This window comes from Mobula hypostoma, chromosome 5, assembly GCF_963921235.1.
Source record: "Mobula hypostoma chromosome 5, sMobHyp1.1, whole genome shotgun sequence".
NCBI classification, from domain to species: domain Eukaryota; kingdom Metazoa; phylum Chordata; class Chondrichthyes; order Myliobatiformes; family Myliobatidae; genus Mobula; species Mobula hypostoma.
This window is the reverse complement of record NC_086101.1, coordinates 122,755,220-122,778,057: the sequence shown is the minus strand read 5'-3', so window position 1 is coordinate 122,778,057 and position 22,838 is coordinate 122,755,220. Positions and strand designations below refer to the sequence as shown.

The window sequence follows — 22,838 nt, the reverse complement described above, 5'->3', positions numbered from 1 at the left end:
AACGTAACAAAATCCCCGCAACACACATGTATGAAATCTCAAAGACGGACTTGTGTGTGTTTGGGGCATCCCAAAGCATTGTGCAGTGCGCGGCTTGCTGTCGGGAGCAGTGACATTCAGTGAGGTGAAAGGAAAGGGATCTGCATGTTCCCGGACAGGGCTGCAACCATCCCCGGCACTCTGCGCAACCAGACTCACTCTTTCGCTCGGGGTTAGCTTTGGCCGGCGCCGTGCGCAGTGCCGCCGACTGTAACCCTTACACGACCGAGTGCGGGGTGATTGTGGAGGAGACGATGATGAAAGAATAGTTTTCTGAAAATGTTTAAAGTAAATGGTCAGATGCTGGTGTTAGATTTTAGAGCATCTGACTTTCTGGTGAGCAATGACTGAAATGGTTAAATGCCGGCGTGTGGGGAATGGGGCGAAGGTGTCAGCCAGCCCCTCAGTAATGGACCCAGTATTGGGGCAGCCGGCCACAACCCAAGATGCAGCTCAGTGGTCGGTGCAGTGACGTTCCCTTAGGGTGAACACGAGGTCTGGCAGGAAAGGGTTCGGTTGCTTTGTTCTGAATGCAGAAAGGAGCGTTTTGCTTCCACATGCCTTGGGTGATCGTCATGTGTTGATGAGGCCCGCTATGTTGGGCAGCAACAGTGACAGTCCTGTCCCTCTGCGCCATTAACACACAGGGTCACATGAAGAAACCGCTGATCTTTAACCCAGTTCCCTGCATGCCAGATACTTAGAGATAATAACCTCTTACTGCAGATACGGCTTGGCTCGGTCCCAAAACTATTAAATGTGACATCTTTACCTTCTTTCTTTAATGCTCTTTTACCAAGAAACAAACTTCCTGAAAGTCTGAAGTAAGAAGTTCGAGTCCGTGATTGAAGAACTCAGAATAATTTCCGATATCGAACCCCCGATTGTTTATTAGAATTGCGCTTTGTTAAAATGTACGGTGAAAAAATGATAACATTCAGAGCTTCAAGAAGATGCCACTGCTGTTGTTGAACTGGAGGACCGTTTCGTAATTTGCCTCTGAAAATTATATAGTTTTAATTTTCCTTCTCTTAAATGGGGAAGCTAATTTAGTGCGATTACTTCTTTAAAAAGAAATCTTGAAATGGAATAGAAATATTCCTGGAAACGAATACTTAGACTAGTCCAAAGCGCTTCATAAGTAGGTAAACAAAGAAGAGTTTCCTCTAATTATGGCTTTTCATAATCTGGCTAGAGAAATTCCCAAGAAAAGAAAAGAATTTGATTTTAATTAAGAATCTGCGTTAAAATGAAAATTATTCGATGAAGATATTTTTTTGTCAATGCGCGTTTCCAGCGGCTAAATTTGCGGAATTCGGCGCAGACATTGTGGGCCGAAGAGCCTATTCTGTGCTGTAATGTTTGACGTTCTGTATTAAATTGTTACAGAAAAAATACTGACTTAAGAAGACTGTTGAATCTATCGAGGCAACCCCGGAGGCCAGTTTAGGTGAGACAGGGCTGGCGAGAGTATAACACAGGGTGAGTCGGTGCGGTGGTACGGCAGCTCCCTGCCCTAATTCCATGGGGAGCAGAACCCTTTGCTAGCGACTGGTACTCCTCAGTCGACGTTGCCCCACTTCAACGGAAATTATTCCAGAATCTCTAGGTTAATTTGTTTCATGTTGTGTTTGTGAATACTTCCAGTCTTGGGGTCTTTATAGGATTATTTAAAACTATTAACAAGAATATTTCTTCAAATCAAATCAAATACTTTGACATTCTATTACGTATATCCTGTGCCACGAAAAAAGTCGCATTATTTTACTTAGATGTTTCAATTAACATAATTCCATGCAAGCGTTGTTTCTCCTCTAATGTGAGAAAATAGAAAGCAGCTTCTGGATAGTCCTGCAAGGCTCGGCTGGTGGACTTTCTCTACCGCGTAAAAAGGGAAAGTATTTTACAGGTCAGAGTTTGCACGATGCCAAACTTTGAAATTCTTGTATATTCTCGTGTGACAAGTTGCAGCTTTGCATTGCAAAGATGTAGACGGGATCGTTGCCGACGTCTATGAGTTACTCGTTCCATGTCCACAACAGACAAGTTAGCCGGGGAAAGAAAAGCAGGCACAGGAACATTCCTCCTGCCCTGAGACCTTGCTGGCAGCTCTTTGTCGAACACTCTTGGTTTGGAGGCCTGGAACTGGATGTATTAGTTAGTCAGTCTAATAATCCCTGTACAGACTGTATTGATTTTTCTAAGGGCAAGTTTATGAACTAAAAGCACTTGGAGTTGGTATCTTAATAAACTGCTTTGTTCACTCTGTCACATTTAGTTATGGGGCTGCGGTATTTTTTTAAAAAGAAAAGCTAATTCCAATACAGATTGTTCACAGCAGGGCTCCAAATTAGCCCTTTGTTTGGGAAAACTACCTTAGTTCAGCCTGTTCCCAACGCATTGCTCCGTTTTACCCTAATGAGTTGCAACACTGATAATGTGGCTGATGATCTTTCATTGATTTCACTATCACTTGCTTGTCTGGTAATTGATCCGTTGCTGAGCCTCCTAGTTAATTATATCGGCTTTGACGTGGCCCCAGTCTAGGGGGAATTCCAAGTCTTGCAGAATAACAGTTTTAATAAAGGAGTCTATTACTGCAGGTGCCGCCGCTGCAGGCTGAAGAAACCGGGAGTACTGCGGGACGCAGGGAGAGCACGCTATTGGCAGTGTCCTTTAGAGGCTCACAAATAACTGCCATTAGTGGGAAGGTCAGAAACACAGGATGTTGCTTGACTGGAGAGCCGAAGTGCCACTTCAGGAATCAAGAGGCTAGTTACTGTTGAAAGGGAGTTAGCAGGAGCAGGAGCAGGACCAGGTTGGAGAGTGCGAGCTGCTGCGTGACACTATTGGTCAGTACAAACACAGTGTGCACAGTCCACCATCTAGGTAGCTGGACACTGGTGAAATAATTCAGGGTCCTCTTATACTTTATTTTTTGATCTTTTATTAATCTTTAAAAATACTGCATTTTCTGTCTTGGTGGTTTTTTAAAATGCAATGACAGTAAATTGAATGTGCTTGCTGAGGGAAAGTTTTGCAGGAAAGCTTTTAGGGAGCAAGTGAGGGTGGGAGGGGGAATGTGCATTTGTGTCAGTATTGTGTACATTTGCTCATTATTTCTATTTGGTGCACTAATGACAGTGAACTACCATTTGAGTGCTTTCCACTGTGCAAAAGGGTGAGTTTCCATTATTCTCAGCTTCGAAAGAGGCGAAGGATTGTCAGAAAATGCCACAATTTCTTTTGTTCTCGTTGTCGAAATTCCTAAATTGTTCATTTCTGTGTTGTTGAATACAATTTTCTCACAGCCCCCTCTCATCTCCAGCCCCCCAGTGGTCTGTGCAGGGTTGCCACAGGATGTCATTCTGTACCTGCAAGCAAGTGAAGGAGACCTGAGTTCTTTGCTCTGCTGTCCAATGATATCGAGTCGTAGGGAGGGTGAGTTGATGGTCAGGAATCATCCCTCTTGCCTGCACACCTGACTGGCAGCTGTTAAGCTGTACAGGGCGTGCTTAGGGAGTCACAGTCTATGCATAAATGATCGGGGTATCTTCAGGAGGTGCGAAAGGAGCAGTGACCCCCGAGGAAAACACAGTTGCAGCCAGATTCTTAACTGCACTTCTTAGTGTTGACAGGCAAGAGGCTCAAAAACCCACCAATACCTTTCATCAGCAGCAGCATAAGGGAATGTGAGTTAAAGAGAAGTGGGGGGAGAGAGAGAGAGAGAGACAGAGAGAGAGTCAGAGCAAGTGACTTCACTTTAAGAGACTTAAGTACCAAACTACTCCATGCAGTTCAGCACAGGAGCAGCATCTACAGAGCCTGCTTTCATGGGGACATGGCCGAACACCGAGACTAACCTGTTATTCAGAATGTCCCAACAGGTGAGTTTGAATTTTAATTTTTTTTGCATAAAATGCTTTTGGATTTCCTTCTGGGCTTATTCCCTTGCATTAGCCATCTTTGTTGTACTGAGCTCGGCTGGTATAAAACTTGCTCTATTTGTTGTCACTGGGCTCCTGTGTCACTCTAGCGTACACTCATCTTCTGCCAAATTCGAGGCAAGGGAGGACAAAAATCAAAGTGCAGGCAACGACTGCTGTAAAAGTTTCACAGGGAGAGATTTCCAGCAAGTTTTTGAGTTGCAGGCAGTCAGCTGTAGTTCGACTGCTTGTTCCTGGATGGAACAGCAAGTTCATGTGATAGAGACTCTGAGGAAACTGATAGTATGTCAGAGGGGCCCCTTCGACTTTAATTGGCTTCATGTGGTAGAATGCAGGTTTATGTGCTGTGGTGAGGGATGGAGTGTTGAGCGAGAATCCTTGCCAGAGTTCAGCAGTAGGATCACTAAAGTCTTCTGTAGAAAGTGTTTTATGATTTTCTCCCTCTCTCTCTCTCTCTCCTCACTCCTCTGTCTGTCTGTGTGTCTTTGTCTGTCTGTTTGTCTCTCCTCTTGCTCCCCCTCTGTTTTCCAAGCTCTATTTTGGCACTTTCCCCGGTGCTCTGCCTGCACTAGGGGCCGCTTTACAGGCAGCTGGAACTTGGCATCCTCCTTCTGACGGGAGACCAGAAATCTTGTTGCAGGGCCAGTAATAACTGCTAATTAATCACAGAAGTGGGTGTCTCTGTACCAAGCACTCGCTGATACATACCTTGCCTGCTCCCCGTCTTCTTGCAAAATTGTTTGGCTCTGCTGAATGAAAGCAATAGTTTCTCCTTGGACACAGCTCAAAGAAGGGCAGGGAAGTTCAAACCAAACCTTTCTGCAGGGTCGCTTCTAGGCTTGCAATGTTCTGACATGTGGAATTCATGCCTAGTTTGGTCATTAGGAACAGAACAGACAGCCCGGGAGTGAAGACATTTGCTGCAGCCTAGAACTGGATCCAGCCCTTAACAAATGAAAATACTGCTAATGACACTATCTAATTGATAGACTGATCCTAACTAGTCGATACTCTGTCTATTTAAAGCCAGATTCTTAAACTTTTTCTTGTGTATCAATTTTAAAATGGACAAATATCATTGTTCCCTGTAGAGGGAACCCAGTTCCTGCTGAACGAGTTTACACCTGGTACTGTCCTTCCCACTTAACAAGGGGAAACTCTATTCACTCTCAGTCTGCCTCCTATTCATGTTTTTGAGGGGATACTTATTCAATGGTTGGACCACATCCCTTTAAAGAGCAAGAAACAAAAACAAAAGGCACTGAGAGTATGTAGCTCCTCTGCTTTTGTGTGCTGTCATATTAATCCCCATTCTGAGATCTACAGGCTTACATCACTACCTTTCCAGTTAGTTAAAGTTCACATTAAAACGGAAGCTCCCAGAGTGAAACAGATTCGAGTGTGTTAATATGAGTGATGTTGTGAGGGTCAGGTAGATGAGAGCTGTTTATCGCTGTGATCCCTTGCATATCGCATTTGATCTTTAAGCTTTATCAATGCCATAAATAAGTGAGCAATACTATAACGGAGCAGCAATATTAAAAAATAATTTAATGGACTGTAGCATGTTAGCAATGTGCAAATAAAACAATGTACACAGTTAGCTCAGTCTAAAGAAGCTGTCAAAATTCAATGAAACTCACAAGCATGGTACATTAGACGATTTTCCTATTTAAATGTGAAATTTGGTGAATGAAGGTGCAAGTCTTGCTGAGAAAATACTTTGTTGGGCTGCATGGTTCAAAAACGAGTTGATATTAATTTTGGGTGAGTTTTGGAACTGAATGGTGCTTTGCATAAGAAGCACAGGCAAATGCTGACTCTCAGAATACGCAGTTACGGGGAAGTAGCAGTTTACAGACACACGGCTGCTTGACTCAAGGCTGAGCTGAGAGGTAAAAGCCCCTGAATCCCCTGGTCTGAATTAGTACCAGTGTCATCAAATGCTGGAATATCTTCTTCATCCTCATTGTGTAAATAAAATAGAGGGGGAAATGAATGCTGGTTGTCATCAATAATAATCAATTTCTGTAAATAATAATTTTGATCTTGCATAGCAATGTATAGAGGAAAAAGTGCTGCATTCCAGGAATTGTCATGGAAAAAATGTAAGGGATATTTTACAATATTGTGTTTTGTGATTGGAATCAATTTTTATTTGGTTTTGGTTTCTGACAGTAAAATATGTACACAGGTGATAATTGAAGAAAATGGCTATATCTTTTTTTAATGGCCTTAACAAGAGAACAGGGTGACTAACAATCCAAATTTTAAAAATAAACTTCATTGGTATTTGCATCCAGAATAAAGAGCAAATGCAGGCCCTCCCCGTTCTTCCACCAGGCATCTGCATAAATGTCGCCAGTTTCTGATTTGAGTCAGGATTACTGTGAAGTGAGAGAACAGCTCTTTTGGAGTTTGATCATGCCGACAAAACAAAATCTCTGGAAGGTTAATGCAATCAGTGACTGGTAATGAATAACAGAAGTTTTTTGTTATTTCTAAAAGCATTGAATCTGTTCTTAAGGTAAATCTATTGAGTAGCAAGGACCTTTGGCACCCCGAAACTGAACTAACCTATTGTGTGGTTTCCATCAGCAAACGGGAGAAACAAGTGAGATTATAGAACTTTTCCCAACCCAAGTGTTTTCAGAACAAAGGAGAAAAGAGTTTTATGCTTCTCGCTTTGAAGGGAAATGGTATTGAACCTTTGGTTAATTTGTATATGATTATTTAGATCTGTGTCCAATCAGAATCATATCATTTTCGAAGTACTTCAGAAAATAACTTTTTAAAATAAAAATCTTTGCTCAAATTTGGAACACAGGATGAGAGTAAAAAAATAGCAAAGAGGACAGATTATTAAAAGGAGGGACATTTCTGCTTTGTTTGATGATCATAGATTTAACCTTTAACTTTACTGGAGTAAATGCGCAGACCCACAATAAAGCAGATTGGTTGAAAATGCCTGATTAATACTCCTCTGTGTATAACTTCACCACAAATGTGTTCATCTCAGATAAGTTGCTCACAAAGAAATTAAGAAAAGATGTAATTTTTTATTTTGAAGAATTATTATTTTTGAATGAAATACCATAATGCTGCTGGAACAAGTAGAGAGTGTGATCAGATCATTTCATACCATCAGTGTCAATGACCAGATAAATCATTTACTCTTTCGGTTGAAACATAACTGAGAAATTACAAATTACTTAAGGAGCATGTGTAAAGCAAGCCTCTGATGGTATCAATAGCAAGGGAGGTGTTTATTTTTTTTCCTCGCTGTCTTAAATATTCTGATTACAAAAGGACCTGTATGTGGTAGCTTTGGTTTTGTGAAACATGCAAGGAGATCCTTGATTTTTTTAAACATGGAAATTAAACATGATTAAAAGGAAAGAAAGCTTCTGAATAAAATCATCCTTTCAATTGTCGGTGTTACAAATATGTCTTGATAATCAACATGGTGTGAACTGCACTTAGCAGCTATTAAATGGTAGATTTAATGGAGTGTATCATCTGCAGGTATACCATAAAGATATCTGTGTTTATTTAATACTGTTGGCTTTTTTGATAGCTGAGGTTTTTTAAGTAAATGGAGGAAGTGAGATGATGCCAGCATTACGCTATTAGTGGTTCAGGATGGATAACCACCTGTGGCGGCCAAAGGCAGCAGGTATCTGGGCAGCAGGAGATTGTGCATGTAAATGACCCAAGGCGTGCAGGCAATGGGCCTACATTCTTCAGCAGATTTACATTTGAATTGACATTGCTGAATTTATTTCCTCCTTTGCATGGATAAGGTACCAGAAGACCTGGCTCTAATCCTATTTTTATTATTTCTTTACTTGTAAAAGTGTCGGAATTTTTCAAAGAGCAAGGTTTGCCTTAGGACCGTGATAACGCCGTGAAGAGCAGCTGCAGAGGCAGAGCTTTGGGAAGGCCCGGGCTGGGAATCTTTTTGATCTGTGACAGGTCGAGACTGACCAGAGTCTCTCAGCCTCACTCTGTGCAGCCCGGGCTGCTGATAGACTTCTGCAGTGACTGCACTCGGCCATTCTTTTGTGGTGTTTTTCACATCAAGAAGGTGGTCTGGTTTTAATCTACACATTGCTGCATTTTCCCCCTGATTAACTACGCTTTAATGTAACACACTTTTGATTGTTCTGTAAATATATTAAGTATAGATTTCTGAATTTGTCAAAATAACTTTAAATCAATGAACTTACAAAGAAATATTATCAGAAGGTTTGGCGAGAGGAAACACAGCAATGGTAGAGAATCTAAATATTGAATCAAGGTTTTCCTAGTGGACATGGTGGTGAAAGAATCCTGAAATTCATGCAATGATTATGGTCATTAATGAAGGGATGAAATACCAGAGCTGCTTCTAACAATTTCTGCTTCACTCTTGCAAGTTAAGGAGCAGCAGAGATGATTTAAAAACTTGCTTTTAAATGAGAAACTGCTATCCGTGTAGAACAATGACTAAACACACACTTTAACCGATTAACAAAATTAGCCAGAAAAGGCTTGTGTTCCTACTTTGTGAAAGTGCTGCGTAGCAAGAAAGTGAAGCAGAAACGAACAAAAAAAAACACATTCCGGCTATGGATTCTTTCACCTGGGAATCCAGCTCTTGTCGACTGGCATTCAGTCTCATCTTTCACTGATAATTTTTTTTAAAATTGGTGGACTTCCAATTCTGCATTCACAATTATTTTACGTCTTACGCCAGACTTCAATTTCAGGTCATGTATCAGCATGTTTTACTAGTAGTAAGCCAGCCTTTTCTGTGCAGCCTTTGGGCATAATGGCAGTGTAGTACCATGATACAGATTACTTGGTTCTCTCTCCTTAGAGCTGCAAATTATATTCCAACACCCACTCACTATTTTAGGGACAGTAATGAAATAACATCATTATTATTAAGTCTGAATGAGCAGTAATAAGAGATTAATGTTGGTCACTATTCCTCAATTAACTCTTTTTAGCTGGTTGACCTATAGCTTTTGCATGTTTGAAGAAGTGGACATATTATCGTCCCCGTCTTGACTAGCACTGGGAGAAGTTGCTTTGGAGCAGAACATTGCAGCAGGCTCTCACTTTAGAGTGAAGAGTCAGGAAGTAAACTCAGTGACTAATGAGTTGCTAAGTAAGGCATCTGGTAACTGAGCAGTTTAGTTGAGTGTGTGTGTTTGTGTGTGTATATGTTGAGGCCAGAGATGATTAGACTCTTTGTGATAGTAAGGATTTAGTCAGACAGGTCATTGTGACACAGGGCCAATTCAAGGAAACACAGGCTGTACACATTGTACACTGATAACAGGCTGGTGAAAAGAAACTAAACAAGGAACAGAAAAAAAAATCTTCTGCTTTTAGGCCTTTTGTCTTAATGAGGGAGCAACACAATCTAGTCAAGCCTGCTAAGACTTCATCCTAACAATGTCTGATTGAGAATGAGACTGAGGCATACTCCCCAAAGCACATACAGCTGCCCCCCACAACTGCACTGCCTATGATTGCATTTCTTTTTGTTTCAAACAGATAATTGACCCAAGGGAAAACTGCTTAAAAGTTTGTCCTCTAAGACTTCCTGCTCTTTATAACGACAGATTTTGTACATTCATTTTAAAATTCATCATCCTTTTTATTGAAGAATGTTCTATCTTGTTCTTTTGCTCTGTATGATGTAAAAGAGTGGGTGTGAATTCCCCACCCCCAGCCTCTGAGTTGCCAGCTAGAGCAGTGACCCCCTAAGATAGTAGTTCGCTTCAGGAGGTATGACTGAGGCAGGTTATTAATCGTAACAGGAGATGTCTAAAACCCACTCTGTGCCCCAGCTCCCCAATTACACCCTCAACAGAAGTTCATTGTAAATTTCTCCGGAGAAGTAGAGAAACATAGTGAGCCATTGACACATCCCTTAATTCAGAGCATTTAAGGAATAAACTAGATAGTGCATTATAGATACATTTGAACTACTTTGGTAGCTGAAATATATCATAATCAGAGTGACAGAAAATGGGCTTATTATTGAGACATTCTTGTATCCCTATTTGCCTTTTAATGTTCAATTATTATATTCCAAAACTGAATCTAATAACTGAACAAAGGGAGAGAAGTATTTTCTTGATGCCAGATATGTTCTTGAAATCCCAGGCATAAAAGTAAAAGGACTCACAGTATAATCCATTTGTTGGGAGAGACGCAGTTTAGATCTGAATCATTGCAGTTTAATATATTGCAATGTATTCATTTAAATCTTCTGACCGGGCAATGAATGAACCTTCATTTTAATATATTTGCTTTGTTTTTCCCCTCCACCTTTGGCCATCAAATACCATTCTGCGACTTCACTGTGTGCGCATCTCAACATGGGCTCTGTATACTTTAGTGGTAGTAGAAGCAAATGCAAAGTGGGTGGGGGGTGCTATGCAGTAAAAGATGCAGGAACTTCCCTGGTCTTTCCCATCAGCTGAGCTTTCTTTGCTGTACCACACACTGCCATCAGCCACCTGCACTGACCGTACTCTCACTGCTTTCTGAAAGTGCCTGAGCACGCCGGTTCACAGATTGAAATTGCGAGTGTTCAGTCATCATGATACAGTAATGGGGGTTACTCCAATATATGCCTTACAACATTCTTCATCCGCTTGATCGGAAGAGTTGAATCTTCATGCTTTGTACGCTAATGCCTTTGCTACCTTCTCCAATTCATTCAAGTGAAACTTCAGCTTTAATCTTTACTGGCATTTCCAACTTTTTCTTTACATTTATATAGCACCAGAATCTTCTAAAAAGCACAGCCAATGTAATGCTTTGCAAATAAGGTCATGGATGTAAAGGAGGTAATCTGCGCTACACAGGATGCCACAGCAAGTGACATAACAAGAGCTGGTTTTGATGTTATTGATTGAGGATTAAATAACAGTACGAGAACTGGGACAAACCCCCCCCCCCCACTGCTCTTCCTTGAATAGGTCCAAGGATCACTGATAGCCATTAGAGAAAGCAAATCATCTAATATGCTGCCTAATGTGTGACTTGAACAAAAGCAGTTCTGGTTGTGCAGTACTTCCTCAGTCATGAATGGAGAGCATCATTTGGATGTTACACTCAAGTTTCTGGTGTGGATCCAGAGCTGATAACTTGTGTCCAGAGGAGAGAGCAACCAGCTGGGTTGTGATAGACATTTTAATTGCATTGCATTTTTTTTTGAAAGCCATTTTAAATTTCATTAAGCATTTTATTTTAAATGTGGCTAACTACATTGACCCCCAATTAATTTGTGTTACCCCAAATGAACTACCAGTAAGGTCCAGCAAATAAGTTCAGGTGCTGGGCTAATGAGTCTATGAGGAAAGGATGCATAAGAGGGCTTATTGTTCTCATGACTGAATCCGTAAATTTCAGTTCATCCAAAGTTCTGCTTCCAAGCCATTGGGTCCCAGATCGCAGCACATCCGGCTCGTCCTCTGCTCCCATTCTTTGTCCTTGCTCTTGCAGATCTATATTAGCTCTCTGTCAGTCCACCAGGGCTATGGGTAACCCTAGGTAATTTCTAAGGTAAAGACATGTTCAGCACAGCTTTGTGGGCCGAAGGGCCTGTATTGTGCTGTAGGTCTTCTATGTTTCTATTTCCTTGGGTTAAAGTTTTTATCATGCTAAGATCCCTCATCTCACCTGCTCAGGCTCGACCACTACCTCCAGCTCTTCCGTTATCCAAGATCTTTTGCACTTTTCCAATTTTATACATTCATACATTTCAAAGAAAAACGCTGCTTGCAATTTATCTCTGCCAGTTGTTCTTGTGTGTTCTTGTCCCCAATAAACACTTCAATTGAAATACAGTAATTAAAAAAATATAAAAGGAATGATTTAAATCTGACTTTCTCAGAAATTTTCATCATTTTTCTATTTAGTTTCTGTGTGTTTCAGAATTGAGAAAAAATAGCTGCTCCCAGTTCCTGTTGTTTTCTGATACCAATTAATCTGACCTTCTGGTTTGGAATATCTGAAAACCTGGGATTAGCTGCCAGTTAGTTCCTTCTGCCACTCAGAAAAAGGCTGATCTATGTCTTGGTTCCAGCTAGCCATTGTGACTGATCAAGGTAGCTACAGGGGTCAAAATGTGCATCACCCATCCTCTGGTCAACAAAATTTACTGGTCTTAGTTTTGAAATATTCTGTTGGATTCACTCCCCCCCCCACCACCATCTCCTCCGACCTGAAGAGTTTATTTGCCAATTAGCTTTCAAGAAAGTGCTTGCTGACACCATCCCTGATTATTCTCTGTCTTCTTGGTCTGGATTCATATGTTTAATCACCTCAAACATCTTTTTCAATCTGTCAGCACAAGAGAATACGAGTTTTGTACTTGCAACCTGCTCTTGAACTCGTGTATTTCTGGTAGAGCCATATTTCAAGTCCAGTATACGTCTTGACTGCAGAGAGAATGCCTGTTCCATGGTCATAGGATCCACCTGGCTGCTTCACAACTCGTAGTATTTCTGGCCATACCAAGTGGAAGATGGTCACAGAGAGGGCACAGTTTGTACACATCCAGGCATGATTCAGCAGTGACCTCCTGGATAATGTGAGAAGCCAGCAGTCATTAATAGCCCGTGGTTTGTACCTTGTGACTGGCTAAAGGCAGAGTGACTTCAAACATTGCAGACAGATTGGTTCTGTATCCCTTAAGAATGTTGATGGAGACCCACCAGTGATTATTTGGGTTTTAAGGTTTCACGGACAAAAATTGAGATATTGTCACTGCTTCCATTATTTGTACATTTAATCTGTTTATAGAGTGTAACCAGCAAAGTTCAGATCCTGGAGCTGTTTAAATTTTATTTTGCCTTTTTCTAACAGTGTTACAGTAATTTATCCACACCACCCCCACACAGGTTCCAATCCCATATGCTGTAACTTCAGCAAAACTGTAGCTGCCGCCTGCGATGTAGAACTTCCTTTGCAATCAGTGTGCAATGTTTCATAAAGATCAAAAATGTTAAATAAAGGAAAATAATTTAAAGAGCTACATTTAAAAGACATTCGAACAGTGTCTGACTCCTGTATCATGTGACATTAAGTACAACGTGTCTCTCTGCTCTGCTGTCAGGTTGTTCCTCCCTGAAATTGTATTTTGGCATAAACCTCCAGTGAGAAAAAGGGCAGAAGGTGACACGTTCAGAACTTAAGCCACCAAGAAAAGACATATTAGGTCATCTTTGCCAGCCTGATGTGCATATACAGTGTGCAAAAGTCTTAGGCACATATAAATAGGTAGGGTGCCTAAGACTTTTGCATAGTACTGTATTAATTTTAAGTATGACACTGTACTGCTGATGTTTAAAAACAAAACAATACACTTCATGACATAAATGAGTGACAATAAGCCTGATTCTGACATGGGTCTCTATTGTGGTCTGAGAGTGGATAGGGGGCAGGGAGAGGGGAATCATGGTTAGGGAAAGGGGAAGGGAGAGGGGAGGGAGTGGGAAGCACCAGAGAGGCATTCTGTAATGATCAATAAACCAAGTGACCTTTCCTAGTGTCTCAGGATTGGGTGTGTCTGCACCCACACCACTCCCCCACCTCGCCCCTGACAATCCTCCTCTCTCATCTGTCCCACAGCGCTCCACCCTTGCCATTTTCAACATTCTTTGCTTCCGTCAGATTTACAAACATGTTCTTCACTCCACTTTGACCAATACAGTACTGGGCAAAAGTCCTAGGCACACTAGCTATGTAAACATGTGCCTAAGACTTTTACACAGCACTGTAGTATGGATGATAATAGCTGCTGTCTTATTAGTACTGGGTGACAGTGGGATGTGTCACTTTACAGGAAAGTGCTGCAGTCCTCTTCTCTAAAGTTGGCTGGCTTACAGCAATGACATACGGTATTTTTCTTCCTCAGAATTATAATTGTGGATGTAGGTTGAAGCATTATCAAAATGTTTATCAAGGAAGGGTGCCGAAAAGCTCTTGTGGCTTTCAAAGTCCTCTCGGGATGCTAAATTGAGAGGACGTGTTAATGCCACAGCTGATTTAATAGTTGGATGCTGAATGTCACCACCCTGCTGTCAGCAGGTAATCAGAGGACATAGCTGACATTCCTTCCCTTGTTAGTTGACATTGCCCACAAGCTTTCTGCAGCCTGCAACATGCCACTGTTGGCTGTGGTTTTCAAAACCTGGCAAATCCTTTCTAACAGCTGAATCAAGAGGAGAATAATTTTTATTTTCACTTGAGCTAGTTTTCTCTTTCACAAGGTCCCACTGTTTCTTTGTTTCTTTGGTAAAGTTGGCACAATTCCGGACATACAAAAGGGCATTTGTGATTGTTTGTATCTAAAGAGAGCTGGCACCTCCCCTTCCTCAAGTTTAATACTAACACAGCTGCGACTTGCTGCTTTTAGAAACATTCCAACCGGGATTTAGGGAGCTATCTTTCCAGTGACGGATGCAGTTTCAGTTGCTATTAATTTCAGAGAAGTAGAATTTTTAACCTATGGCTCCTGGCCCCTTCTCTATTCTGACCAAACAAATAACTGAGAAACTAGTCAGCTAAGTTTGACTAAATGTGCTGGTAAAGTCTGCCTTCATTTCTGCTGCTTCTGCTGTGGGATTACAGGGTCTGACTTTGAGGGTGAATTGTACAAGAGCTTGTATGAATTGTATGATCCAGAATTAGGTGAACAGATGGAACTCCATCCCATCCCCATTAAGTTGATCCCAGGTACTGACAAACATCAAGGCTCAAAGCCGAGCCCAGTTGCTAATGATATTGCAAATAGCGTTTTCAAGCAACCTCACAGCCCAGGAAGAGGCCATTCATCCCATTGTGCCTGAGCTAGGTCTTTGAAATCCACGCAATTCTGTTTTCTAGTCCTTGCCCATAGCACTGCAATACTTTTCCATTTCATGAGTTTATCTAGTTCCCTTTTATGTCTTCCCATTCAAGCAGGATGTTCCAGGTTGCAACAAAATGCTGAACAGTTTTGATAAAAACCTTAACTTTCATACTCCATTACCAAATATGTTGCATGTATTCCTTTAATGACTGATCCTCATGACTGTAGATGTTGTTTCTATTTTTTCAATGTCCGTTATGATTTTGAACACAAATCAAATAGGTAGTAAATCTTTTTTACTGCAGTAAGAACCAGCCTAACTTCTTCAGTCTCTCCACATGCCTGAAGCCCGTCATCCCAGAGTTATTCTAGTAAATCTCCTCTGAGTCTTTTCCAAGTTTTTGATATCTATGCCATTCCAGAATGAAACACTGAGAAACAGATTTATCATGTTTTATGGTAACTTTACAGGTGACTTTCCAACAGCTTTCTCAATCTGACCTCCCACCCTCAAGGATTTCATTACACACATCTCTAGTTTCTACAACTCCTTTCAATTTGCACCTACTCAGTTTATAAACAAGTAAGATGTGTCACAAATCCTGTAATCTTTATTGTTCAGCTGTCCACCTAGCAACCCCGCGGAGGTCTCAAACGAAGAGCCCCGATGAACTGTACTTGTTCAGGGACAGTGCAGATGCTGCAAATCTGGATCACTACACCTAAAATGCCATACTTGTTCACTCTTTCCACGAGTTTCTGCTCATCTCGGAACCAACTGGCTGAATATTGTTCAGGGTATTCATGATGCTTTCTCCTGACTCCCTCCCAGCATTTCTTTTATCAAATGGTGGCTTAGAGTGGATGAACCAATAACCACTTTGTTCACAATGAAGCCAAGCATATTTTAAGGGAGGTGTATGGGAAGTATCTGTTGGAGAGGGGAAGAAACTTTTCTGATGGATTCCAGTCCATTGATTGTTCTTCCTGAACCCTTGGAATTTGAATTTTCCATTCTGTCCATGCAGCTTTGATTCCGCTGTGAAATTCTGGTCAGTGTGCTTTGAACTTCTGCCTGATTTGGGATTTATTTTAAATCGTAACGGAGCAGGCCTTTTGGCCCATTAAGACAGTGTTACCATTTACTAAAAAGTGTCCAATTAATTCCACTCCTCTGAGGAAGATTTCCCGTTTGGATAAATCGAATTGAAGAATTCCATTAACTGATTAACAACTGTCCTTTTGATATTTGAAAGAAAAATGTGGTCTGTTTGCGCTTCAGTTTAAAGTGCGCTCTGTTCAGCAGTTGGCATGTTGTACTGTAATTGTTGCTGTGATGATTTCCTGGATTCAACTTTTGTCTGAGTACCGTCCATTGAGCTAACGGAAACTGATGTTCCTATCACATCATAAATTCTCCCTTTGCAAACTCTCCAGATTGGGGGTTACCCCACGGGTTGAACAGTTTGAGTTCAATATCGATGGTTCCGAAGTTTCTGCATTTTGTCCTTTTCCATACATTTTTCATTTAGTCCGCCTGACTTAGAGCATCCAATAACCGTCTCTCGACAGGTTGTAGCCCGCCCTGCTGAAACATTGATGTATTTTCTTTCCTTTTTAATAACTAAATCGGAATTAAATCCCAGCATTGGTGGGAATTGATATCAATAGTAGCTTTCCTTTATCTGAGATTCTGTTGTGATATTGTTTATCGAGGGATAGAAGGAAAGGGCAGTTTATACAAACATTTAAAAATGGCATCAACATTAGCCCGAAGCAAGGGAAAATCTATTCAGCTGTTATTTGCATAACTGTTTTTGCAGCCTTCCTGTGTGTGTGTATGCACGCGCGCGCCTGCACGCCAGTGTTATCTCTCTCTCTCTCTCTCTCGTTCTCTCCCTCTCTCCCTCTCTCTCTCCCTCCCTCCCTCTCTCCCTCTCTGTCTCTGTCTCTTTCTCGTGTGTGTCTCTCTCTGCCAAATGCCTGTCACTGCAGAAGGAGGGAGGGGTGTGGGGGAGAGAGACTGCTAAAATCGTGTCACGTAGCACTAATTCATCTGCACTCATTAGAGTGAGCTGGGGACAGCAGTGATGGCCAAGAGCTGCACTCTACACATGACATAGGAACAGTTTGGGGAATAGAAAATTGCTTTCTCCGGAAGACCAGCCAATTAAGAACTTGACCATATTGAATGTCAAGTGTTAATTTAGGTTTTTCTTCATTTTCCCAGTAGTACTGTGGGTCCTGTGATGAGCAAATACATGTCAAGTAAAGTTGATTGCTTGAAGGACCCAGGGTATTATATGTCATTGACAAGTCACAACTGTACCTCAGAGCTTTAACCCCTTAGGTGGCACGGGAGAGGATTAACTGTACAGACATAGCAATTGATAAGAATAGCTAATTCCCATTAGGGAAAACCGTTAGCTGGGCTAGCCAAGGATAGCGTGGCGTAGGCGGGACTGAGCATCAGGCTACACGGGCTGCTTTTTGTATAAAATGAGAAGGCTTTCTGGTCATTATTAAAGGAGAAAATTAGGGTTGATTGAAACTGAGATTCTCATTCGGGTTAACGCGAAAGGCTTTCCGTGACTGGGTGGTGAGAAGGGGGTTAATTTTGTTCCCGTGTTCGTATTTTTTGTTGTTTATGGTTATGTGCCAATTATTACTTTTTATTTGCAGTGATATTTCCATGTAGTTTCCTTTTATTTCAATTCCTAAGGAGACACGCTTTCCGTCCAGAATAAATAACTAAAATTGATACTAGAGAATTGAAATACGCCTCCACCATTTATCGAGCTGAACGAAAATAAAGCCTTTCAACTATGGGGTTGAAGTGACATTCATAAAAGATAAAGAACGATTCCAGTGATAAAAACAATTAATTACATTTTATCAATTAATTAATCGGCCGTGTTAGTTGGAGGGTATTTGTTGATTTGAAAAAAACATTTACTTTGGTGGGATCCACGCAATATCTACAATCCAGTTCATTGCGGAATACTGTGCATGAGAACGGGGTATATTGGAATATTGTGGTGGGTTAACCCACTTGCAATTTTCCCAGCGTGTAGCAAGCACAGTGTTCCACTGTTTGGGTGAAGGATTGGGTTGACTTCGGTTGAAGTATGGAGTCGTGTTGTTTGCAAGGCCGCTGATACGGACACTTTTATTTTGCTTGGGACCCACTGACAATTCAAGTGTAGTTGTGGAAACGCCGTGCCTGTGAGACGTTCGCAGTTCAGAAATCAAGGCCAAAATACTATCTGTGGTAGCCAGTTTGATCGCAGGGAAGAAAAATGTGATCGGGAGTTGAAAGTTCCCTGGGACCGTAAACCGGCGGCTTGTAATAGACTGTTTAGTGTGGACGTTCGACCAACACCCTTATGAGGTGGACGCGCAAAAGGTGAAGCCCAGCGGGAAATCAACCCGTCAAATTCAGTGAGATGAAGTTTGGAGGGAGGTGGACTTTTCTTTGTTTGAGCCCAAGGCAGGCTCGATTCCTCAGGCAAAGCGGAGATAGGAAGCTGGACTCCTAAAACCCAAGCCAAATATCTCCGTTTCATTGGAAGCATCAAGGTCAGGACCAGTCTTCCACCGGTGGACCTCCTGAAAGCTTCGCACGCCGAAAGGCTCGGTGCAAAGTGCGGAGAAAGTCACCGCTACTAACTAGTCCATTTCACTGACCAACTGTACTCAGCCCATGCTTGAAGGAATGGAAAACTGCGGATGCTGGAATTCTGCAATAAAGCAGAATTGTCGTCGATCTTTACCCCTTCCTCCGCAGCCGCTGCCTAACTGGCTGAGAATTTACCGACGTTCTTTTTATTCCCCCTTTAAGGGAAGTTGGCTGGGACCATTCTCTGGGCTACGTTAGTTTCGACTGCTGATGGGACTCAGATAATCAGGTCACTAAGAGGTGGAGGGACAGGATACTGACGTTCGTGAGGGGTGATGCCAGTGGGGAAACCAAGCAAGAATGTGAAAGATGTCCCTGCTCCCGCTCCGTTTTAGTTACACTGCTTCTAGCATGAGGCTGATGCGAAGCTCTGCATCTCGCTTTGTCTCTGCTGGGTTGTTTTTGTCAGGAGAAAGTGCAGTGGGGATTCTAATTTGATAAGAGAAGGACACGAGTGTGACGAAAATCAGGTTAATAGATTAACAAAAAGAGGAGACTGGAAGACAGAACAGTCGATTTGGGAAGAGGAATGCGCACAACACTAACAAATAACGATGCAGCGTCGCAATGGGAAATATTTAAAACCGTGAACAGAACGCAGGAAGTATTCCTCTGCAAGAAAGAACAAAGTGAACTCAAGTCATGAGATTCCATAAATAAATAAAGTCAAGGGACTAGTTGAGGGCGCGGAAAGAGGCAAAAGTTAAAGAGCGGTGTAGAACATAATTTGAAGGGATCAGAAGTAAAAGGGAGAGAGGAGCCATGTGATTAAATGATCAAGGAAAATAAAACTAAAATAGAACAGGAGATATAGTCAACAAACGAATCAAACTCAGAGCTCAAACCCTTAATCCAAACAAATCTACGCAGTTTTGACGAAATGTGTTAATACTGTAGGTTTGAAAGAGTGTAGAGTGAGAGCAATCAAAAATAGCTGGCGTGAAACTTCTGATTGGGGGAAAGAATATGGCAAAGGAGTTGTGAAACAAACAGTTTAACAGCGTGGTGGGGAGAAAAAAGTGAGTGAGAGGGAGAGAGACAAAATATAGAAATGAGAAGTCTAACAATGGATGGGTTTCAACGTGGTAGCTGGACAACCTTTATTGGGTTTTTATAAAGAGAAAACAGACCAGACAATGGCATTGTAATTAATCTAGATTAAAAATAACATTTTGGTTACATTGCCCATAAAAGACAAAGGAATACGATCAGGGACTGTGGAGTGAGAGGTGAAGCAGAGAGATTGTTATTCCCGGTGGACGGAGATAAGTAATGCAGTTGCTGGAGGCTTCGTGCTGGGTCCACTGCTTTTCACGATTGCAATAACAAATCAAACTCTAGTCCACCGCATGCTTTCTGGCGTTGTGGATGACGAACCATTTTAATGAGGCACGTTTCCTATCGAGTCTAGCATCAGAGGGCACTGCCTCAGAATAGAGGGACGCTCACTTAAAACGGAGATGAGGAAAAAAGTATCTTTAGCCAGAGGGTGGTGAGTCTGTGGAATTAGTTGCCACAGAAAGCTATGCGGACTAAGTCATTGGGTATATTTAAGGCAGAAGTTGACAGGTTCTTGATTAGTAATGGTGTCAAAGGTTAGGGGGAGAAGGCAGGAGAATGGGATTGAAAGGATAATAAATCAGCCATGATGGAATGGCAGAGCAGGTTCGATGGACCGAATGGCCTGATTCTGTTGCTATGTTTTATGGTTCGTCGTCATTTTGCTCAAGCTTCTTTGCCTAAAGAGTGGTGAGACACAGCGGTTAGGCCACTAAACTAGCAACCAGTGTTTAGGGTCATTGATCAGCTGGGAAGTTTAAACTCGAAAAATTAAATAAATCTGGATTTTATTTTTTTCTTTTTTGGAAAAGCGAATCACGAAATCTCTGGATTACCCTAAAACCACTTATCCTTCACTAATGCTATTCAGGGAAGGAAATTGTTCTATTCCTAACCAATTCTGCCTATAAGTAACTACAGACCCATCAAAGTGCTTAACTCTCTGTTGAGCAATGATAAGAGATAGACAGTAAACGCTGGCATTACTAGCCTCTGTCATATCCACAGAATGAATAAAAGGCAAGATAGTTACTGACAGATTTATCAAGACCGGAGGAGGGTCGAGGGGAGCATAAATGTCGACGGTATGTTTGCAATTCAGAATGGCGTGAAACTTGAGGAAGAGCCTGGTGATCCCACAAAGCCGTCGTCCTTGGCGGAATTTCGTGCTCGGCAGGTTGTTATTTCCAGCAGGCAGATGAAGCCAGGATTAGTGTTGCCCGATGCGATGGAATTTGTACAGTATATCATTCTCTATCACTGTTGCTGACAGTTAAAATACTTGTCAAGGAAGCGCGGAGGCACTGCTACTTTTCCGCGCGCAAAGTGTGCATGGAGTCCCGATCATGTACAGAGAATTGGCCGAGTAATTAGATATGGTACAACATTAAACCCGTGCAGTAATTCAAGACGAATTCCCAGTGATTTATTTTTGGCCAGTCTGATGCAAATCCCCAAGCTGTTCCGACGTTTTCCCTGCGATCTGGTCCATAAAGAGTTAACCAAGACTATTAACATTTCAGGTTCTAGATGCGCTCAGCTGATCCACTCGAGGAAGCTTTCCAAAAATTACTCAGCCCCCCCGCTGGCTTGTGATGTCTTGCAACTCAATCAGTGTTTAATTACTGTCTTTGTGTCAGTAGCTAGTCTGGTGTTGTGGTGCCCGAGACTGTGTACCAGCATGTAAATATATATTTGAGTGAAAGTATGTGACTTTTATTTGTGTGTATTGTTTTTAAGTAAGAACAAGAATGCAGAAATGAGTGTGAAAACGACGGAAAGTGCCTGTGAGAGGAAAAGTGTGCGTGTACGCGCGGGCTCGGTGGCGAGTGCGCGAGTGACTGAATCTGTAGACTTTCCAACTTTCTGAAGTCTATTGCTGACAGCTTTGTCTGCCGCATGCTTCCCCCTCCTGTCACACGTGAAGGATGAGACCTGGTAGAACCGCCGCAATACGAGCAGCGCTTGGCAGCCCTGTAACAAAGCTGAAGGGGCAAAATTGGGCTGCATTTTTTTTAACTACTATTCCCAGGGTCTTGACTGGAGGATGCCTTTCCCTGCTCCCTGTTTTTGATAAATTTTCAAAGTCGTATCGCTGACACAGATGGATAATCCAAGTGTGCAGGGTGAAGAGTTATAAATTAACACATTATTCCCTCTTAATGTGAAATACTTGAGAATGCATTTTCCTAGTCCCTGGCGTCTGTACAGTGAGGGCTCACATTGTACTCTTCAAGTGGCATTGATTTGCTAAAGCGCTGATTTAGCACGCCGACCCAGCTGCCTTGCCACTCCAAGTGTTGCCGGGTTTGCTCTTCCCGCTGTCTGGGCCACACACACTGGGCTGCTGCTGGCTGCTTACGCCAGCTTTTCCTCCTCGTCGTTTCTCCGCACTGTCCCAGCCGATATGTCAGTAAAACTGTAAGCGTAAGCAGCGCATGTATTTCAAAAGTAACTCCTCTCCTGCCCACGGCCCGCCGTTGGTTCCTGAGAGCGTGCTGCAGCGCTATGTGAAACGGACGGGAGCGGAAGGCGGAGCGGGGAGGGTGAACTACTCCAGCCTGGGGAACAAGTTGTCAGCGAACGTTGGAAGGGCAGGCCGAAACAATCAATTTTGAGCCTTAATTTGCACCGTAACAAACTTGGCTTGTCAAGATGGAGACGGGACTCTGAATGTTGGGGTGAGACTGAGACTGTGAGACAGCGGTTCCTCACGTGCTGTCCGCTTGACACCTCGAGATTGCTGTTTAAAAACGTCGAAAGCCAGTTGAAGCTGCAGCGTTGTAATGGCTGGGTTGTCAGCGGCCGGCATGGATCCAACTCAAACTGACCCCTTCAGTTCTTACAGTGATTCGTGGTTTTATCCCATAACATGGCCGAGGGGCCGAATGGCGCACACCACTCCCCATTTGACACTTGTAAAGAGTACCTTTGATGAGAGTTATTTTAACGTTTCAGACACATTTACTATTTGAACACCTGGCTTCGAGGTGTTTCTCACCCATAAATACAATGAAACTCTCTCACTCTCCCACTGTCACGCTCTCTCTCACACTCTCTCTCTCTCTCTCTCACACACACTCACACTCACACACACACACACACACACACACACACACACACACACACACACACTCACACTCACACTCACACCCCCTGACATATCAGATGAACCATCATTAAGAAACTAACTGGATGGTACAGCAGGCAAGACGAGCTTTTTGCTGTATCTTGGTGCATGTGATAATACTAA

At 42.3% G+C, this 22,838-nt stretch overlaps 1 protein-coding gene across 3 annotated transcripts in view; it reads left to right on the top strand.

Annotated features, from left to right (window-relative positions):
• Positions 1 to 3,115: 3,115 nt before the first annotated feature.
• bnc2 (basonuclin zinc finger protein 2) overlaps positions 3,116 to 22,838 on the top strand; it is a 486,445-nt gene continuing 466,722 nt past the window's right edge. For all 3 annotated transcript variants that reach the window (XM_063048914.1, XM_063048918.1, XM_063048917.1), the window contains exon 1: positions 3,116 to 3,926. In XM_063048914.1, coding sequence (XP_062904984.1) covers positions 3,831 to 3,926 — 96 coding nt within the window. In that variant the 5' untranslated portion in view covers positions 3,116 to 3,830. The remainder of the gene's footprint in view (positions 3,927 to 22,838) is intronic.